The 23,155-nt window shown below is 41.8% G+C and overlaps 1 protein-coding gene across 23 annotated transcripts in view; it reads right to left on the reverse strand.

Moving 5' to 3' along the window:
- The window catches only part of PTK2 (protein tyrosine kinase 2), a 1,447,287-nt gene that overhangs the window by 315,580 nt on the left and 1,108,552 nt on the right, over nt 1-23,155 (reverse strand). For all 23 annotated transcript variants that reach the window (XM_029592091.1, XM_029592099.1, XM_029592089.1 and 20 more), the window contains one exon: nt 8,747-8,951. In XM_029592091.1, the coding sequence (XP_029447951.1) occupies nt 8,747-8,951 (205 nt within the window). The remainder of the gene's footprint in view (nt 1-8,746; nt 8,952-23,155) is intronic.

Here is a 23,155-nt window from a genome sequence, read left to right on the forward strand (position 1 = left end):
AGATAGCAGGATGAATTAGCCATGCTGTCTGGGAAGCGTCGCGATCCCGGGTAGGCGGAGTTTCTTTTAGCTGATCACAGAGTTTTCAACTCTGTGCATCTGCGCGGTCGTCTTCCCGTGCGGTTTCCTCACCTCTTCAGTTTCTTTGTAGCCAAGCGAGAGGTAAGTCCAGAAGGTATGTCTGTCTCTGTGTGACTGTCTAGGGAGGAAACGCATGGCTAATTCATCCTGCTATCTACGAAAACACCGTTTACGGTAAGCAAACTTGCTTTTTCCCGTCGATAGCAGGGCTGAATTAGCCATGCTGTCTGGGAGTCCCAAGCTCCTGGGTTGTGTCCTTGTATATTTATTGTTTGTATGTTTGGACATCAACCCCCTGAAGTGGTAGACAGTCTCATGTTCTTTTTAGTGATGATAAGACTGCTGTACCTAGTACTGCATCAGAGGTCATTTGCTGTTGTAGGCAATAATGCGATGTGAAGGTATGAATGGACGACCATGTTGCTGCTTTGCAGATATCAATTAAGGGAACTTTGTTCAAGTGGGCAACAGATGCTGCGGTGGCGTGGATTTGGTGCGCCTCAGGCTTTGTGCTTAATTTAATAGAATGTTTATTGTAGCAAAAAAGTATGCATTGTGATAACCAACTGGCTATAGTCCTTTTTGAGACTGGTTGTCCAGGATCATTCGGGTTAAAGGAAAGGAATAGTTGAGAAGGCCTCGAAGTTGACTGAGTCCTGTTCTTACAGTAAGCCAACGCTCTCTTACAGTCCAATGTGTGTAAAAGTTTTTCACGTTCGTTATGTGGTTTTGGCATAAAAATAGGAAGAGTTATAGTTTGATTAAGATGAAAAAATGTTACCATCTTAGGCAGAAAGGAAGGGTGAGGACGAAGTGTCACCTTGTCATGGTAGAATTCGAGATAATCGGAGTAGTGAACCAAGGCTTGTAGTTCGCTGACTCTCCTTGCAGAAGTAATGGCAATGAGAAAACTGTTTTCCATGTCATATATTTGAAGTGACTGGAGTCTAATGGTTCAAAAGGTGGAAGCATTAGCTGTTCCAGCACTACATTTAAATCCCATGGAATTGGAGGTTTAGTCACTGGTGGGCGAAGCCGGATCATTCCCTTCATGAATCTAGAAATCAACGGATAGTTAGACATTGGAAGGTTATTAAAGGGCTCATGAAAGGCTGCTATAGCACTGATATGAACTCCCACTGAAGTGGTGGCTAGTCCTGCTTTGTAGAGTGTGTGCAGATATTGCAGTTATTGAGTGGCAGTGGATGAGAAAGGGTTTATGTTCTTTGGAGTACACCAGTCCAAGTACCGCTGCCACTTTCCTTTGCAGTTACGTCTGGTTGAAGGTTTCCGTGACGCAATAAGGATATCTTCTAATTGAGAGGATAAACCTAAGGGAGTTAGTATTTGCCTTTCAATCTCCACGCTGTGAGATGAAGTGATTGATTCATGGGGTGAAGTAATGAGTCCCCTTCCTGTGTCAGAAGATGTGGAAGGTTTTGTAGCGTTATTGGTGGATGAATGGAAAATTTCATGAGATACGCGACCATGGCTGCCTCAGCCATGCCGGGGCTATGAGAATCATATCTGAGACGTCTTGGATGCATTTCTGAATCGTTCGAAATATGAGTGGAATGGGTGGATAGGTGTACATCAAGCCTGGCATCCATGGAATGAGAAAGGCATCTGGAGCCACCCTTTGATTGCTGGGGTAAATTGAGCAAAAGGTTTGGACTTGCCTGTTTGCTTCCGTGGCAAAAAGGTCTATTCTGGGAAACCCCCACTGTTTGAAGATGTTTTGAGCCACTTCTGGATTTAAGGTCCATTCGTGTGAATGAAAAATCTGACTGAGACGATCTGCTGTTACATTGTCCAGACCTGGAAGATAAGTTGCTTGAATTGTTACTTGGGCTTTTAGTGTCCAATGTAGAATTCGTGTTGCTTCCTGGCATAGAGTCCAGGAACCGGACCCTCCTTCCTTGTTTATGTAAAACATGGCTACTTGGTTGTCTGTATATACCATGAGGCTTGATCCCCGTATCTGATTCGAGAACGTTTGACGTGCCATCCAAATGGCTCTTAGTTCCAGGAGATTGATCTGGTATGTTGATTCTTGAGGGGTCCATAGACCTTGAGTTTTCAGTTCGCCCAGATGTGCTCCCCAACCCTTGTTGGAGGCATCTGTGGTCAGAGTTATCTGATGAGGTAGTAAAATAGAGTTTATAGTATCTCACCACTTATTTAAGCTCCCGCTACATCCTGTTCCTATTCCAACCCTCCAGCTAATAACTCTCGAATTTATCCCTGGTTGTTTTTCAGCTTTTTCCAAGTTTGTTATTCCTTGTTTAATGTAATGCATAATCGCAGACTCCTTATGCTATGTTTTTCGTTTCAATGTAAACCGAAGTGATTTGTAACTTGTTACAAGAATATCGGTATAAAGAAATGTTAAATAAATAAATAAATACATGGAATGGAGCTCCCGAGGTGAGGTTCTTGGGGAGGAGCCACCATCGAATATCCTCTTTCATTGCTTATGTAATTAGAATTCTGGTGTTTATTTATTTATTTATGTAACTGCTTTTATATACCGGCATTCGTCAGAAACATCATGCCGGTTCACATTTTAACAAAAGGTGTGGAAAATACAGTGTAACAAGGGATAGGGGAAAAACAGGATAACAATAACCAAAGACAGTCTAAGAAGATACAGATCTAAAAAACTGAGTTAACGTAGCAGAATTCAACCATAGATTAAATGAACAGGCTTAAAAGAAAAAAAAACAGTTACATTAATCAACAAAGCTTACGACGGCTGTACATATAATCAAATTTGCAGGAGGCAACAGTGTATAAAGAAACATTACATCGGAAGGGATAATCAGGGAGCAACATTACAATGCAACAGTACATAAGGTGACATTATATAAGGCGACATTACATAAACTAACTAAAGATGACATTACATAAAATAACTAAAGGTGACAGGTGGCTTTAATAGACGAAGTTATGTAGCTCAAATATTCAAATGGGATGGTGTTGAGTGGTTGTATGAACTGAGACCACCTAGTCTTTAGACCCCATTGTAAGCGACGCATATGAAGCCTGGTGTGAGGAACCACATAGATTGCTGCTGCCATATGACCCAGAAGTTGGAGAACCTGGCGTGCAGATGCCCGGTTTCTGTGAAGTAGGCTGTGCGCCAATGATTGTATGTTCTGCATCCTGTCTTGAGGAAGGTACGCTCTCTGTTCGACCGTATTTATGAGAGCGCCTATGAACTGAAGTATCTGAGTCGGTTGTAGGTGAGACTTCTCAAAGTTGACAAGAAATCCCAACTTCTGAAGGCATTCTATCATGTGTATCGCATGATCTCTCAGTGTAGACTGATCCGATGCTACTATTAACCAGTCGTCCAGATAAGGAAATATATGGATCGAAAGTTTCCTTAGATGAGCCACCACCACTGCTAGACATTTGGTGAATACTCTTGGGGCTGAAGATAGGCCAAATGGGAGAACCCTGTATTGGTAATGTATATCCCGAACTTGGAAGGAAAGGTAATGCCAAGAGGACGGGTGAATTGGTATATGGGAATATGCATCCTTCAGGTCGATGGAACATAACCAATCGTTGTGCTGAATCAGCAGTAGGATATTTTTGAAAGAATTCATTTTGAATTTCTCTCTCTGAATGTGTTTGAGTAGTCAGAGATCTAGATGGGTTGTAAGCCCCCCCAACTTCTTTGGAATGAGGAAATATTGGGAATAAAACCCTTAGTGTTGTTGATGAAGGGGAATAATCTGTATGGATCGTTGAATTTGTAGGTTGTTCAATTCTGTTGCGAGGGATGTGGAGTGGGATCGTATCATCCTCTTCGGAGGAATGTGAGGAAGAGAAAGAGTGGATTGAAAATTTAGAGAGTAATCGTGTTTGATAATGTTGAGTACCCATGATCTGAAGTGATGGAATCCCAATTGTGGAGAAAAAAATTGAAGGCATCCTCCTATGAAAGCCGGTAGTGGTGGTGGCTGCATTAATTTCAAAAAGAGGAGGCAGGTTTCTGTTGAGGGGCTGGCGTTTGTTTCACTGGTCTTTGTTGTCTGGCACGACCCCTAGAACTCTGCGGAGCTGTATTTCTTGGAGGGACATACGGTTGAGGCCAGTATTGCGAATAAGGCCTGTTTTATGGTCTGGAGTAATACCGGCGACGGTAAGGATAGAATCGATGTTGCGATTTTTGAGAATCCGCAGGAGTAGTGAGATAGTACAGCTGCACTTTGTTTTTTCAAATGGGATACGATGTCTCCAAATTTATGTCTAAAGAGATTGTCACCCATACATGGGATGTCTGCTAATTTTTCATGGACATCAGTCCGAATTGCGCTAGCTCTGAGCCAAGCCATATGCCTGGCCGCAATAGCCGAAGCGGATGCTCTTGCTGAAGATTCGTAAATGGAGCGCAGTAAATGCCCGAGTCCTTCTTCCATATCTAAGAAAGACTGGTGTGGTGTGTTGTCCTCTGAAAGACACAGTGGACGCAGTTTTTGGAGTGTTTCAAAGAGGTACTGCAAAGTGTAAAACTGGTGATGCTGTATCCTGTTGGTGAGCATGTAGGAATGAGAGATCTTTTTTCCAAAATCATCTAGGCATTTATTCTCTCTGCCTGGTGGATTATTTGAATGCAGCTTATTTTGTTTTGCCTTTGACAATGCGGATTCTACTAAGCTGAATTGGTGAGGTAGTTGGGCAGACTCGTATATTGGTGAATTACGCATCTTGTATTTGATGTCAATCTTCCTTGAAGAAGCCGGTGATGAGAAAGGAGTCTTCCAAATTTTAAAGAGTAGATTTTCTAATACCGAATGAGGAGGAATAGCAGTGGGCTCGGGAGGAGAATCGAATATTTTTAATGTACCGAGCATTTCAGCTCTGGGGTCGGGTATTCTTCCTGTTTCCACCTGAAGAAGACTGCCTACTTTCTCAACAAATTTCGCATAGGTCAAGTCTTCCGGAGGAGAATACGGTTCAGGTAAACCTTCCTGGAGGTCAGATGGCATTCCCGTTGAAGAATTCAGAGAATGAACTGATTCTAGAGAACCTGGGCTGATGGGTTGAGTTGGAGTATCTTCTTTTGCCGGTTCTAGAGGTTCTACAGCTGGAGGTGATGCAGGGGAACCTTCTGGAGAATGCTGTGGTAGTAATTCTTTTGTTTTTTCCAGTTCTTGGAAAAAAGAGCTGAGAATATCTGAGATTTTCGTCATAGTAGATGCTGCCAAAGTACCCTGTGGAGGAATGTGTAACTTTTGCTTTGGGGTTTTTGTTGGAATTGCCACAAGCAAAATGTCCTCAGGTGCTTTTCCCTTATGTTGAATATAATGTGTTGAATTATGTGTTGAATTATGTGTTGAGTATAATCAGTGAAGGGCGGATACGTTTTGTTAATGGCATTTGTAAGGAAGGAGAACATCTCTTTTCTCTAGAGAGCAATGAGAGACTGGTCATAGAACTACCACTAGGAGAACGGCCTGATGATAAAGATTCTGATGCCGAAAAGCCTGCAATGTCTATGTCAGAAGTTAAGGACATTCTTGATGAACTTCTTGATCTTATTATTTGTTTTCTAGAATCTATATGATGTGACTTATGGCGATGTTTGCCCGATGCACTTCGTTCTGGTGATTGAAGGTGCATTATTTTAACGCCATGTGCTGTATGAGCATCTCGGATTATTCTACGCTCCGTGGGTGCGTCGTGCGATAGACTTCGCGCTGTATCTGCTCCGTGCGCCTTAGATGCGTCGATGATGCATTGTTGTGGTGATGCGCCGTACCCTCCCTCTTCCCTGTCCCCCACCCTACTCATTACCAAGTCATATTGTACATATTGTATATAGGCTATATGCCATTTCTATATACCCACATCTAATATTTAATTTTAATTTTATTCATATGTTACAATGTTCCTTATATTTATTGTTTAATCAACTGTTCGCTTGTTACAATGTAAAATAGGGCAGTTCCGGCTCTATTCAACCTGTTTTCTGGAAACCGATGTGATATCTCGATCGAATGTCGGTATACAAAAGAAATAAATAAATAATAAATAAATAAAATACCCATGCTTCGTCCGTTTTGAAGCGTTGTGTTGTGTTTTTGATGATGCTGACGACACAGGCTCCGAAAAAGTATCCGCCGGTACTTTGTGCCGCAGATCCTCTGCCGGATCCCCGGTTTTTGAACGAGGCTTTGAGGGTGTGTGAGACCCTGGCCTGGAGCGTTTTTTGGGCCTCTCAAGTCCTGCTGGTCCCACCGAGGACTCCCGCTTCGGGTGGGGCTTACCAGATTTCGCCGGTCCCGGCGAGGAATGGACGGAGGATGGTGGGGCCGAAGATCCCATGCGGAGCCTCTCCATCTTCGCGGCCCGGTGTCGCTGGGCCCGGCACGACTTTTGATCGTGGTCCGGGCCTAAGCAAATGTAGCAATAATTATGTCCATCCATGATGTGTTATGCTCAGGCTTGTGAACCCTTGGGCCGACGGGAGGATGGAATACTTTAGGAGGAAGATCTGAAGGTTCTCCCGTCGGGTGGCGAGGCAGGAGCAGAAGATGTGACAAGCTGATCCTCGGCACTGAAGACAGAGGTGACTGTGGAGGCAGACGAGGAGTCGAGACGTTTGAAGAGAAAAAGTGTGTCTTTGCCACTGCAAGCCTGCAGTCCCCCCAGGAGGAGCCCATAGGAACGAGGACCGCTGGGACTTAGGTGGACCTTTGAGAGGTCGAGAGTCGGTGCTCCAGCTGACTGGAGCTTCACCCCTGGAAGCCCGCGGTCCCCCCGGAAGGAGCCCGTAGGGACCCAGGCCGCTGGGACTTAGGCGGGCCCTTGGAGACTACAGTCAAGAAGAGTCCGAGGTCGAGTGCCAGAGGGTCATCGCTCACCAGTCCGAGGTCACACACCGAGGGATCACCACTTGCCAGTCCGAAGTCACCCACCAGAGAATCACCGCTTGCCAATCCGAAGTCAATACCAGGAATCACCGCTAGCCAATCCGAAGTCAGGAACCAGGAACACCAGACGAAACAGGAACAAGGATCCAAAGCACAAGAACTCACCGAAGCAAGCAGACCTGACTAACCAAGGAAGTTGCCAAGTCAAGGAATGAGCAGAGGAAGCCTCTGCTCTGGATCATTGAAAGCAGCTGAAGGTAATTAAAGAGCTTAGGTCCCTTTAATTCTAGTGAGGGGGCGCGGCCTCGTGCCTAAGATGGCGGCGGCCATCTTGGATCTCGGGCCACAGAGGAAAGCCGGTGGCTGCCGCAAGGGAGGAGCAGGGATGGCTCCTGACCCGGCGGCCAGCCCGGAGGCCCGCGCTGATGCGTGGGGGCACCGGGCACATGTAGCAGGGCGGTCTGCCCCGACACCGCCACCGCGGTTCAGGTAGGGGGGCGCACCTGCGGCTGTCCGCGGGCGCGGAACACAACATGATGGACATAATTTTGCCACATTGGCAATATTTGAAACCAGATGGCTTCGGAGCCATCTGGGATGGGAATTCGTGAGGAAAAAAAAATGCAAAAATTCAAGAAAAAATATCCAGTCAGAGAAAAATTTGCTAAGAGAAAAGACCCCGCGTGCAAACGGCTCACGGAAAAAAGAAACTGAAGAGGTGAGGGAACCGCGCGGGAAGACGACCGCGCAGACACTCTGTGATCAGCTAAGAGAAACTCCGCCTACCCAGGATTGCGGCGCTTCCCAGACAGAATGGCTAATTCAGCCCTGCTATCGATGGGAAAACAATTTGGCAAGCATCTTTTTTTGGTTACAAATTCAGGCATGATTTCCAAAGTTAAGCCAGGGGCTAGTTCTTTTACTGGAAACAGATTTTGGTGAGCGCCTTCTATATCTACAGATTCACACCTGTCCAGAGCAATGAAAATATTATCTGGCACCTTAACAGGAAAGAGGAGTTGAACAGCACCCTCTATAGACACAAGCGCAGGCAACATCTATAGAACCACAGAAACAAGAACTGGCACAAGACCCTTACAGACACAGGTTCAGATATGGTTGTTCGAGTAACTGGAGCTGCTTCTTCGCTGGAGGATAGGAAGATCTACAATGGGCACAGGTTCTGTATAGTGCTATGAGTCATAGGGACAGCTTCTACTATTGCAAACAAGGTACGAGAGCGCCCCCAATGAGTGCAGATTCAGGTCTGGCTGTTAGTGTCACAAGAGTTGCTTTCTCTCTTAAGGACAGTGGTGCTGTAATGCCCCTTAGAGGTGAAGGTTCAAGCGTAGTGCTTTGAGTCACAGGAAGAGTTTTCCCTATGGAAGACAGGTATTTATTTATTTATTTATTTAAGATTTTTATATACCGGCATTCATGATACAATCACATCATGCCGGTTTACATATAACAGGGGTGTACAATGAACAACTGAGTAACCAATTAGTGTGGAAGTAGGCAGTTACAAATAACAAGGGAGATAGAACTGGGAGAAGAGAAAAAAAAGGAGAGGATAACATTAGATGAAGATATGACAGAGTATCACCTATAAGATGTGGTTTGAAAGCCTCAGTAGTATAAGCAAGCTCTTTGATTTGGAATATGTACTGGTGAGCACAACCCTCCACCAGCACTTATGCGGAAAGACATATTAGAATAAATATACAACAAAAAGTCCCAAACTATGAAATTATACAATACAGAGTTCATGCACTTACCTGAGTTGTGCTTTAAGTTCAGTGAACCTTGGTCTTCTGTTGGGGTCATAAGCCCAACACTTTGTCATAAGGCTGTAGAGTGTAGGAGGACAATTTGGAGGCATTGGCAATCGCTCACCATTCTCAATTCGACCAATCACATCATTGTTCTTCACACCTTGAAAAGGCTTCACACCGAACATTAAAATTTCCCACTTGCATACACCTAAGGAAAATAATTTATATTTAAATATTTTATATTTAATTTATATTTTCTGTCAGTTAAATTACTTATAACTAATATGGGGAAATAAAAAATATGAATAATAAAATTCTTCTATGTACCTAAATACTGTCAATATAGTAAGGAGCCAATACACCATGAAATAATTATACCAAATAGTCAAATAAACATGGAAACAAAAATAAATAGTAGTTTTGAAAAAAAATAGTTTTACATTTTCAAAGGCATCAAAAATGTGGAGCTTCACCAAAAGAATTTTTACAGTGAAGAACTCCACCCCATGTCATCATATGCCAGACTTTTTTCTTGCTTTTTTAAGCAAAAAGTCATTCCTTGGGGCAGGTCTCCTGATGAAGAATTCCTTAGAAACATCAATGTCCAGACTTTTATTTATTTATTTTTAACTTTTATATACCGATGTTCCTGTATAGGATACATATCTCACTGGTTTACATAGAACTGAACTGTTGCCGTGGGGCAATACATGAAACAAGAACATACATGAAGTACAGTTAAATTATAGAGTAAAAGTAATAGTAATAAGAGTAATGGTAATAGTAATATAAAAACATGAAATACCATAAGATAAAAATTGCGACATAGTAGTTAGAACTTTGCTGTACAATAGAACTTGAGAACCTACAGTTATGCATGGTTTCAAATTCAGATATAAAAGGGGGTATATATAATAGTGCATTAAGAAAGCGAGCGTAGTTGTGGGAGCACTGGATCGGATGAAGGAAAACTGGTACAGCCCCTATCATGAGGGACCTGTTAGGGGGTATATATAATAGTGCATTAAGACTTGTGGCTTTGTGAAAGCTTCATACATGTCAAATTACACAATTCTTGGGAGAAGTTAAGAACTGTTATGACTGACATTGGGGGCATCATTTTGAAAATTTTGTTGATACATGAAAGCACCTTCACTATCACTTTTCACTAACAAAAGCAAGAAAAAAGTTGGCTTCATTCACACTATCTCTGCTCCCCCTCCAGCCCGATGCCCCCACTTGTTTTCCACTCTTTCCTTGAAGCCCTCTCCCATCCAGGTTTGGTGTTAGGCAACAACAGTGGTGACTCAGTGCCTCAGGCTATGTCTGCCTCCTCTGCTGCCAGGGTCAGATAGTGTTGCAGCTTTCATTATGTACCACTACAGCAGAGGCAGGCAAAGTCGGTCCTGGAATGACACAACCAGGTCTGGTTTTCAGGATATCCACAATAAATATGCTTGAGATATATCTGCAACAAAACCAGAGCTGGCTGTGGAACTCCAGGACCACAGCTGCTTACCCCTGCGCTAGTGTCCAGCACAATGCCAACACTGTCCTCTTAACAAGCTGGGCAAGGTACAGGGTGTGGTGTGGTGTGGTGGTGGAGGAGAGATGTGTGGTCTATTTCCACCACCACTTTCACCTGGCTCCCAATGGTTATTTAGCAGAGAATTAGGAATTATGCAGGAAGGGATGGGCTTTGAGGACCTTACTGAGAAAAATCTGGGGTATTGGGTGTATATATTTAGGTACTTATTTTTATTTCATAGGGCATTTGGGCCAGATCCAGCATCTGGATTGCCTCTATTCTGACTATATCGTTTTGCAAGTATGGCCTCCAGAACTGGACAATGCTTTAGATGAGGACTTGTCAATGATTTGTAGAGATGTATTATCACTATTATCATTTTTTTCTAGTAATACCTCTCCTATGCATCCTAGCATTCTGAAGGAAATCAGCCCTGGTTCTCTACCGAGCTCAAACGGATGAAACAAGTCCTACGTCACAAAGAAAACAGATGGCGCAAATGCTATCAACATACAAAGGAACCTTACATCATTACAGGACCTCAATTCTAAAGTCGAAAAGAGAATACTATGCCAACAAAATCCACGATGTACAATATGATGCCAAGGCGCTTTTCTCTTATGTTTCACAAATCACAAAATCATCCCCAACGATGATACCGGACGAACAGGCACAATCTAAGGCCAACGAGCTTGCATCATTCTTTCAGCAGAAGATTGCGAATACTCTGGCACTCCTACCAACCAATACTACCCCCTGCTCTACATTCACCAACACTCACACCAACGTTGGAGTCAAGCTCAACAACTTTGAATTAACATCCCCTGGTGAGATCGAATCCCTCCTCAAGAGACAGAAACCAGCTAGCCATCCAGCTGACAACATCCCATCCAAACTTCTGCTGATTCCAAACAGGATCTCGGGACCTCTAGCTAACATTATAAACTGCTCGTTAACCCAAGGGATGTACCCAGACAGCTTAAAAACCGTTTCTCTTAAACCCCTCCTTAAGAAGCACAATTTAGACCCCAAAGATCCTGCTAACTTCCGCCCCATTTCGAACCTCTCTTTCTTAGCCAAATTAACAGAGAAACTGGTTAATACTCAGCTTTCAGAATATCTAGAAGAACACAATATCCTATACCCTTCCCAATACGGATTTCGCAAATCTCACAGTACAGAAACACTCCTCATATCATTAACAGACCATATTATTATGGGTCTAGACAAGGGCTACTCCTTTCTTCTAGTACTCCTAGACATCTCGGCGGCATTAGACACAGTCAACCACTCCATCCTCCTGAATCGCCTAGCAGACATAGGTATATCAGGATCAGCCCTCAGTTGGTTCACGTCTTTCCTCAGTAACAGAAGCTTCAAAGTTAAAATTAATAATAAAGAATCTTCTTCGACAAGGTCATCACTTGGTGTACCGCAAGGATCCTCTTTATCACCCACTCTCTTCAACATCTACCTCCTCCCCCTCTGCCAGCTTCTAACAGACCTTAACCTAATACATTACCTATATGCAGACAACGTGCAGATTCTGATTCCAATAACAGAATCCATCGCAAAATCACTCACGCACTGGAACAACTGCCTAAAATCGATCACCAGCCTTCTCAACAGTCTTAATTTGGTACTTAACGCATCAAAGACCGAACTCCTCATCTCCCCCAACCAAGACAACCCCCTCCACAGACCAACTACAATACCCAGCTCACGCATACCCATGTAAGAGATCTCGGGGTTCTACTCGATAATCGCCTAAACGTAAAGAAAATGATCAACACCTCTACCAAAGATTTTTTTCTATAGACTTCAGGTTCTAAAAAGACTCAAACCCCTATTATTTTTCCACGACTTCAGGACAGTTCTGCAAGCCTTGCTATTTGCCAAAATAGACTACTGCAGCGCTCTCCTCCTGGGTCTCCCTAGCTCTACCACTAAGCCCCTACAGTTGATACAGAACGCCGCAGCAAGAATCCTGACCAATACTAACCGTGGAGAACACATATCACCCATCCTCTGTAACTTACACTGGCTGCCTGTGAAATACAGAATCCTTCACAAATCACTCACCTTAATTCACAAATCCATCTACAATCACCTTCATCTAGACCTTGAATTCCCTCTCAATTTCCATATCTCCAACAGACCGACTAGAGAAGCATACAAAGGAACTCTACAAGCCCCGCCTACCAAAGCCACACGCCTCACCTCGACCAAAGACCGATCCTTCTCAACAGCAGGCCCAGCTATCTGGAACAACATCCCTTCAGACCTTAGACTGGAACCCTGCCTCTTAACATTTAGGAAAAAACTTAAGACCTGGCTTTTCCGCCAAGCCTACTCAGATCCCCCGGATGCACACTAGACGACAGATCATCCTTCATGAACAATGGATCTCTCTGTACTACCTTCAAGTACTTAATAAGAGCCACACTTGATGCATCAATTGTTTATACTCTTTGTTCACTGCGTTCTTAGGCCTTTCTTTCCAGCTGTCTATGCTTCCAAGTTGACAATCCTTGTTGAAATGTAACTTTGTTCTTCCTGTTCAAGCTATTGTTTTTTGTTACAGTTCCCCTATTCGATGTAAACCGATCTGATCATTTAACCATGAAGGTCGGTATAGGAAAATGTTAAATAAATAAATAAATAAATTCTTCTAACTCTTACCTGTGCCCTGTCACACTGTTTTGTAACTTTGAAATCATAAGATATGACTGCCCCAAAATCTCTCCTTTATTTGATGCATATCAGTGCCTTACCTCTATCACATACTCATCTCTTGGATTTCTGCACTCTATAAGCATGGCTTTACACTTTTTTTTTTGCATTAAAATGTAGCTGTCAAACGCCTGACCACTCCTTGAGCTTATCCAGATCACTTCTCATCTTTTCTATTCTATGTAGAGCATTCATCTTGTCACAGATGTTAGTATCATTCATAGAAAGAAAAAATGTTTCTTTCTGATGCTGTGCAAGATGGCTTATGAAAATATTGAAGAGAATCAAACCCAGGTATGAGCTCTAAAGTAGTCCACTGGTAACCATTTTTCCTTGGAGTAAAATGAAGTAGTTTACCCTTTCTGAAGTCAGCAATTCAGTCACACAAGTGGCTCAAGTGATTGCATCTAGTGCTGAACAGATGGATTATTCCAGAGCTTTCTGAAAAGGCCTACAGACCTTGTGCTGCCACGGCTCCATTAAACAGCTATGACTGGGAGAGGTGGTCACTATTTTGACCTGGAAGATTTTTGTGTTGTTTGCTGTTATGTAATTTTAAAGTATATGAATATTTTGATACTTTTTTGGATGTTATGATATGCTTTGCAGGAAGCAAGTAATTTGGACCTGTGATTTATAAATATTTTAAAATAAAGGCCAGAGAAAGGGATTATGTGACGGGTGAACTGCTGTTTTCAGAGTACACCTGTTAGAGTAGGTGACTTTGCTTTCTCTGAAGACAAGCAAGCACAGTAATTCACACACAAGTGGGATTTCCCAGCTAAGTGTCATCTAACAAAAAAGTGGAAAAGAAAGTGCTTTTGCCTCAGACAAGTTCACTGCTGGGGGCCTTGGAATGGAATCCCAGTCAGCTTGATGGTGTCAGAATAAGCAGACACCCTGATGGTTTTGGATGTTGTGTCTGCCAGATCACCTGTCAAAGAAGCAAGTCGGCAGTTTCTGGGCTACTCCTAAAATATGGTCTACAAGTTGGGGTTGTGGCATAATGGCAAGACCAGACGGAATCTTAGTGAGTTTTTAGGTTTGTCAATGAACACAGGAAGAATGCTATTCCACTGGATGGCCTTTGTCCTGACCCTTTGTTAATTCTGCAGTTCCTATTGAACAAAGATTAGTCCTGGTAAGACCAAAGGAAATCATGCTAGAGATAATCTAGGCTGCAATAACCACACTAAAGAAGTCTGTGATCAATACCATTAAGGACTTGCTACTTTTTCTCAGGATCTCCCGCATATGGAACAAAGACAGCATGGCTTTACCAAAGGCAAGTCTTGCCTCACAAATCTACTTCACTTTTTGGAAGGAGTTAATAAACATGTGGATAAAGGTGAACCGGTAGATGTAGTGTACTTGGATTTCCAGAAGGCGTTTGACAAATTTCCTCATGAGAGGCTTCTAGGAAAAGTAAAACGTCATGGGATAGGTGGCGTTGTCCTTTCGTGGATTACAAACTGGCTAAAAGACAGGAAACAGAGATTAGGATTAAATGGACAATTTTCTAAGTGGAAGGGAGTGGGCAATGGAGTGCCTCAGGGATCTGTATTGGGACCCTTACTTTTCAATATATTTATAAATGTTCTGGAAAGAAATATGACGAGTGAGGTAATCAAATTTGCAAATGATACAAAATTGTTCAGAGTAGTTAAATCACAAGCAGACTGTGATAAATTGCAGGAAGACCTTGTGAGACTAGAAAATTGGGCATCGAAATGGCAGATAAAATTTAATGTGGATAAGTTCAAGGTGATGCATATAGGGAAAAATAACCCATGCTATAGTTACACAATGTTAGGTTCCATATTAGGTGCTACCACCCAAGAAAGAGATCTAGGCATCATAGTGGATAACACATTGAAATCGTCAATTCAGAGTGCTGTGGCAGTCAAAAAGCAAACAGAATGTTAAGAATTATTAGAAAGGGAATGGTGAATAAATGGAAAATGTCATAATGCCTCTGTATCACTCCATGGTGAGACCGCACCTTGAATACTGTGTACAATTCTGGTCGCCGCATCTCAAAAAAGATATAGTTGCAATGGAGAAGGTACAGAGAAGGGCGCCCAAAATGATAAGGGGACTGGAACAGCTTCCCTATGAGGAAAGACTAAAGAGGTTAGGACTTTTCAGCTTGGAGAAGAGACGGCTGAGGGGGGATATGATAGAGGTGTTTAAAATCATGAGAGGTCTAGAACGGGTAGATGTGAATCGGTGTTTTACTCTTTCAGATAATAGAAAGACTAGGGGGCACTCCATGAAGTTAGCATATGGCACATTTAAAACTAATCGGAGAAAGTTCTTTTTCACTCAACGCACAATTAAACTCTGGAATTTGTTGCCAGAAGATGTGGTTAGTGCAGTTAGTATAGCTGTGTTTAAAAAAGGATTGGATAAGTTCTTGGAGAAGAAGTCCATTACCTGCTATTAATTAAGTTGACTTAGATAACTGCTATTACTAACAATGGTAACATGGAATAGACTTAGTTTTTGGGTACTTGCCAGGTTCTTATGGCCTTGATTGGCCACTGTTGGAAACAGGATGCTGGGCTTGATGGACCCTTGGTCTGACCCAGTATGGCATGTTCTTATAAGGCTTGTCATCACCAGATAACTTTAAACTCCCACTCAGAGATAATTTATTGTGGTAGATCATCAGATTAATTTCATCCAATCTCTGAATATGATACTATGGTCACACTGTTGACTGATGTAACACAAACCAAGATGGAGAAAGCATCTGAATTTAAATTTTCCTAATTTTCCTAAAGCTTCTAATCTCTCTCCCACAAAGATATCAAAAAAATATTTTACTGATATTGTATCAATTTTGCCACCACAAAGGTCATTATTAACCTGCAAAAACAAAAAGAAGAAGAAGAATGGTGGCCAAGAGGAACAAGTAATGGGAGGTGATTTGAGCATGGTAGTAAATCTCACCCAGTATCCAAAATAATTCATGGATGGACATGTGACTAGAGCAACCCTACTTGTGTCTTGTATGCTGGAACCAGATCGCAACTAAACTCAAGACTATTTTCATTATAAAGATCTCTTTTTATGTAAAAAATGTGGATCTTTCATTTGATGAGAGAGAAATCTGGGCTTGAAGTTGTGTGGTAAGGCAGGTAAATTTAAAGGGATTATTTCTCAGTATATATGGTTTTAACCATGGAAATACCTGTGAAACCTAAACATATTGTTGCATAGGAAAGAGATTTGGGGAAAAATCAATGAGGACCTTTGGGCTGTTATTCAAGGATAGGGAAATGTTTGATTTCTGCTGTTATAATAGAAAATGGGATTAAATCATCATATAGATAGTATCTGACTCCTCATAGATTGTAAAAGATCTATCAGTCTACGAGGAGATTGTTGGTGTAATTGTGGTTCTGTTGGAAATTTTTATCATATTTGGTAAGGAAATACAGGGAAATGGTTGTTGGTCTAATTATAGAAATGATCCAGATTACATTAGAGAGAGATCCTCAAGTATTTTTTGTTGGAATTATTGTATTTTCTGGTGAATAGGTTGCACCCTTGTATAAGTCTCTCCCCCCTGTAAACAAGCCTTTTCACGAAAAGTTCATAAGATGCACCCATTGGAATTTATACCTGTGAGAGGATCAACCCTATGAATTGACCACTGAGCATGCCTGTAGTTTGTGCCGAACAACAGCGTGTCACACGCAATGATCATATGTATGGAGGGAATGCAAGCATGCCTGAAGTAAAATAGAGAGAGATCTGAGGGGTGTGCGATGGCATTGGAGTGAGTGCTCCCGCTTCCGAACATCTTCCATTTACTAACCTCACAAGACATTACAACTTTGAAGACGCCTTGGGCTGAGGCAAAAAATGAGTGGCCGAGGGCAGAGCATGCGAGGGGGGCACTGCTTTTCTTTATATTTATTTCATCACGATGCTCCTTCCTTTTTACTTAGGCAGGTGGGATAGTGTAGAGTGTTGGAGGTGGTGTATGCTGTCGGGTTTAAAGAGTGCAAGCCAACGCCATCCACAGCAGCAGCATAGACAATGTAAACAACAACTTTTGAAAGGCCCTGGGGTGGCGATTTAACTCCCCCCCCTTATTAATTACTGCAACATTGCGGCCAGGAGTGCTGGCATGGGCCTCGGGCCACTTGGCTTTCTGAAACATGAGCAGGTATGTGACTGTGGGGAGTTCTTTTTTTTTTTTTTTTTTTTTTTGCTGGTGAGAATATGACAGTATATATGCCGCACCGGTGTATAAGTCGCAGTCACTGAAATCGTCAAAAAAACCCATGACTTATACACCGGAAAATACAGTACTTTTTCCTGATGTGCCATCCAAGATGATAAAACTGATTTTACATATTATTGTTCCTGCTCGCTGCAAAATTACTGCAGGTTGGAGGAAGGCACAACTCCCTTCAGAGGGATCATTACAATGTCTATGGAAAGTGTACTTTATGAGTAAATTCTATGTAAACCGGTACGATAAGACACTAGTCTTGAGTATCGGTATATCAAAAGTATTTAAATAAATAAATAAATTTCAATAAATTAACTGTGATTAGAAATGATACCATTCCTAGATTTCATATTGTTTGGGAGTTATTTGAAAGATAATTTAATGTTGGGGATTGATAAAGGGGTTATTTTATTTGTGATGAGGCAGCTTAAGAGCTTCACTTTTCTATATGCAGATTGAATTTTTACTGTTTACAATAAATGAGTCACAGGTGGGGTTTCTGGTTCATTGTGATAAGTTAAGGGTATTGTTGAATCAACTGGATTCTTTATTATGTAATCTGTTTTTGTATTTAGGGATTTGTTGTTTGATACAACACTTGTGGTTCAATAAAATTTAAATGAAAAAAAATTGAATACTTCCAGATACCTGCTGAGCATCCCAGACTAGGAGGAGACAATATCTTGTAATGCGCCAGGAGGTTTTCTCTCTTGGTGCCGAATATTTTGTGTTATCTCTGTTAATTCTGATTAAACTTATTTATTTATAGATTTATCGCCTATCTACAATTCTAGGTGATTTACCATGGAACATCTAGGTTCAATTGGGAATCTGACCGGATTGTTCTGTTTAGGCAATACATCTTAACAGTAGTATTCATATTATGAGGTGCAATGCCTTTCACTCATTTGTATACAATCATTAAAGCTTTAAATTTAATCTGCCTGGCCACAGGAAGTCAATGATGTTTTAAAAGATATGGAGTAATGTGAAAATAAGATGGGATTTGTTCTATTCTCATGGTAGAATTTTGTGCGTATTGTAAAGCTTGAATGGCATTTTCTGGAATAATCAAAGAGCACTACAATAATCAATGGTGGACAAGGCTATTGAGAGAATCACCATTTTTAAGTCAAAAACATCCAAAAAATGGTCAAATTCTTCTAAGTATCCATAGTTTAAAGTATGAGGTTTCTACTACCTTTTTTTTATCTGAGGACAACGTGATAGCTTGGTATCCACTATAAAACCCAGATTTTTCACTTTATCACTAATAGTAATTAATGTTCAATCATCGTCTAAATTCCTTGGAAAATCTCACGTGGGATATCTTTCAAGGTACAAAATTCTTTTTTTTTTGACATATTCAAGACAAGTTTGTTCTTGGTCAACCACTGATTCAATACTTTAAGCAAACAGAAATTTTCTGCAGGGCTTCGTCTTTGGTCCCTCTCACGGCTATGTCAGCAGTGAAAATACGATACCCAATCTACAGATCAGCGAGGGCATGACCAATAGGGGCTAAATAGATATTAAATAAAACTGCTGATAGAGATGATCCTTGAAGAACATCCGTTTTCAATCTGAAGGAATTAGAGATTTCACCCTATAGCTGTGATCTTCAAGAAAAGACAAACCATTTTAAAACTACATCACCTACTACAATTTCTCTTAAACATTGTAGCATAATTTGATCAATTGTGTCAAATGCTGCTGATAAATCAAGGAGGACAAGTCTCCCAGGGCTACTGCCCAGGAGGGAAGAGTTAGGCCAGCCATCATAGTTGGTGATTCAATTATTAGAAATGTAGATAGCAGGGTGGCTGGTGGACATGAGGACCACCTGGTAACTTGCATGCCTGGTGCGAAGGTGGCAGATCTCACTCGTCACCTAGATAGGATTATAGACAGTGCTGGGGAGGAGCCGGCTGTCGTGGTACATGTGGGCACCAACGACATAGGAAAATGTGGGAGAGAGGTTCTGGAAGCCAAATTTAAGATTTTAGGTAGGAAGCTGAAATCCAGAATCTCCAGGGTAGCATTCTCTGAAATGCTTCCTGTTCCATGTGCAGGTCCCCAGAGGCAGGCAGAGCTCCAGAGTTTCAATGCGTGGATGAGACGATGATGCAGGGAAGAGGGATTCAGTTTTGTAAGGAACTGGGGAATCTTTGGGGAAGAGGAGATGTTTCCGAAAGGATGGGCTCCACCTTAACCAGCATGGAACCAAGCTGCTGGCACTAACTTTCAAAAAGGAGATAGAACAGCTTTTAAACTATAACAAGGGGGAAAGCCGACAGTCACTCAGCAGTGCATGGTTTGGAGCAATGTATCCTTGAAGGATACTAATGAAACAGGAGAGTTAGGGCATCCCAACAGAGAAGTTCCAATAAAAGAACACGTAGCTCATGTGCCTATATGTAAAAAATCACCGAAGCTAATGATTTCCAAATTATCCCTAACAACTGAAAAGCAGGTTATTTAATTTGAACAAAAAACACACTTTGAAATGTCTGTATGCCAATGCCAGAAGTCTAAGAAGTAAGATAGGAGAGTTAGTGTATAGCAGTAAATGATGAGACATAACTGGCATCACAGAGACTTGGTGGAAAGAGGATAACCAACGGGACAGTGCTATATCAGGGTACAAATTATATCGCAATGATAGGGAGGATCAACCTGATGGGGGTGTGTACTTTATGTCTGGGAGGGTATAGAGTCCAACAGGATAAAGATCATACAAGAGACTAAATGCTCAGTAGAATCTATATGTATAGAAATCCCATGTGTGTTGGGTAAGAGTATAGTGATAGGAGTATACTACCGTCCACCTGGACAAAATGGTCAGACAGATGATGAAATGCTAAGAGAAATCAGGGAAGCTAACCAATTTGGCAGTGCAATAATAATGGGAGATTTCAATTACCGCAATATTGACTGGGTAAATGTAAACATCAGGACTTGCTAAGAGACAAAGTTCCTGGATGTAATAAATGACTGCTTCATGGAGCAATGGTTCAGGAACCAACAAGAGAGGGAGCTATTTTAGATTTAATTCTTAGTGGAACGCAGGAATTTGGTGAGAGAGGTAACGGTGGTGGGGCCATTTGGCAATAGTGATCATAACATGATCAAATTTAAACTAATGGAAGGGGGACAATAAGTAAAACTACAGCTCTAACACTAAACTTTCAAAGGGAAACTTTGATAAAATGAGGAAAATAGTTAGAAAAAAACTGAAAGGTGCAGCTGCAAAGGTTAAAAGTATTCAACAGGCATGGACATTGTTTTAAACATACAATCCTAGAGGCGCAGTCCAGATGTATTCCATGCATTAAGAAAGGTGGAAGGAGGCAAAACGATTACCGTCATGGTTATAAAGGTGAGGTGAACGAGGCTATTTTAGCCAAAAAAATATCCTTCAAAAATTGGAAGAAGGATCCATCTGAAGAAAATAGGATAAAACATAAGCATTGTCAAGCTTAAGTATAAAACATAGATAAGACAGCCGAAGAGAGAATTTGAATGAAGTTGGCCATAGAGGCAAAAAACTCATAATAAAAACTTTTAAAAATATTATTTATTATTTAAATTCTTTTAATATACGATACTCAAGACAAGGTCTTATCGTACCGGTTTACAATAAACTAGGGGAAACCAGTTAACAAAGAAAGCAAAAAGTTACATTATAACAGGGAAAGTGAACTAGGCTGTTAGAAGAGGATAGGTTAAACAATTCTAACTGGAGAGAAGTATATATCCGAAGTAAGAAACCTGTGAGGGAGTCGGTTGGACCATTAAATGACCGAGGGGTTTAAAGGGGCTCTTAGGGAAGATAAGGCCATTGCAGAAAGACTAGATGAATTCTTTGCTTCCGTGTTTACTAATGAGGATGTTGGGGAGATACCAGTTCCGGAGATGGTTTTCAAGGGTGATGAGTCAGATGAACTAAACCAAATCACTGTGAACCGGGAAGATGTAAGTAGGCCAGATTGACAAACTAAAGAATAGCAAATCACCTGGACCGGATGGTATGCATCCTAGGGTACTAAAGGAACTCAAAAATGAAATTTCTGATCTATTAGTTAAAATTTGTAAGCTGTCATTAAAATCATCCATTGTACCTGAAGACTGGAGGGTGGCCAATGTAACCCCAATATTTAAAAAGGGCTCCAGGGGTGACCGGGTAACTGTAGACCAGTGAGCCTGACTTCAGTGCCGGAAAAAATAGTGGAAACTATTCTAAAGATCAAAATCATAGAGCATATAGAAAGACATGGTTTAATGGAACACAGTCAACATGGATTTACCCAAGGGAAGTCTTGTCTAACAAATTTGCTTCATTTTTTGAAGGGGTTAATAAACATGTTGACAGCGATGAACTAGTAGATGTAGTATATTTGGATTTTCAGAAGGCGTTTGACAAATTCCCTCATGAGAGGCTTCTAAGAAAACTAAAAGTCATGGGATAAAAGGTGATGTCCTTTCGTGGATTACAAACTAGTTAAAAGACAGGAAACAGAGAGTAGGATATAAATGGTCAATTTTCTCAGTGGAAGCGGGGTAAGGGGGTAAAACAGTGAAGTCCTTCAGGGATCTGTACTTGGACCGGTGCTTTTCAATATATATATAAATGATCTGGAAAGGAATACGATGAGTGAGGTTATCAAATTTGCGAACGATACAAAATTACTTAGAGTAGTTAAATCACTAGCGGATTATGATACATTACAGGAGAACCTTGCAAGACTGGAAGATTGGGCATCCAAATGGCAGATGAAATTTACCATATTTTTCGTTCCATAACACACACTTTTTTTCCCCCAAAAGTGGGGGGAAAATGTCTGTGCGTCTTATGGAGCGAATATAAACCCCCCCCCCCAAAAACTAACTACAGCCAATGTTTTTTTTGCCCTCATTCCCCATCCCAACCCTTTACATTTAATTAGCTACAAACCCCCCCCCCCTCTTGACTTGCCAAAAGTCCCTGGTGGTCCAGAGCAATCTCCTGCACTTGGGCTGTCGACTGCCAGTATTCAAAATGGCGCCGATAGCCTTCGATCAGCCCCTGTCACATGGTAGGAGCAATGGATGGCTGGTGCCGTCTTGTGCTCCTACCATGTGACAGGGGCTGACCAATGGCACCGGTAGCCTCTGTGACATAGTAAGGGCAAAGGCTATCGGCACCATTTTGAATACTGGCAGCCGACGGCCCAAGTGCAGGAGATCGCTCTGGACCCCTGCTGGACCACCAGGGACTTTGGCAAGTCTTGGGGGTCAGGAGGGTGGGGTTTGTAGTTAATTACATTTAAAGGGTTGGGAATGGGGACAAAAAAACATTTTATGCCCTACCCTAATTTGCTCCATAAGACGCACAGATGCCCGGGAACACAGCTGGTTTAGCACACCATTTCTTTTTTTTTTAATTTTCCCGCTCTGAATCCTAGGTGCGTCTTATGGTCAGGTGCGTCTTATGGAGCGAAAAATATGGTAATGTGGACAAGTGCAAGGTGTTGCACATAGGGAAAAATAACCCTTGCTGTAGTTACACGATGTTAGGTTCCATATTAGGAACTACCACCCAGGAAAAAGATCTAAGCATCATAGTGGACAATACTTTAAAATAGTCGGCTCAGTGTGCTGCAGCAGTCAAAAAAGCAAACAGAATGTTAGGAATTATTAGGAAGGGAATGGTTAATAAAATGGAAAATATCATAATGCCTCTGTATCACTCCATGGTGAGATCGCACCTTGAAAACTGTGGTCAATTCTGGTCGCCACATCTCAAAAAAGATATAGTTGCGATGGAGAAGGTACAGAGAAGGGAAACCAAAATGATAAAGGGGATGGAACAGCTCCCCTATGAGGAAAGGCTGAAGAGGTTAGGGCTGTTCAGCTTGGAGAA

This window comes from Rhinatrema bivittatum, chromosome 2, assembly GCF_901001135.1.
Source record: "Rhinatrema bivittatum chromosome 2, aRhiBiv1.1, whole genome shotgun sequence".
Classification (NCBI taxonomy): domain Eukaryota; kingdom Metazoa; phylum Chordata; class Amphibia; order Gymnophiona; family Rhinatrematidae; genus Rhinatrema; species Rhinatrema bivittatum.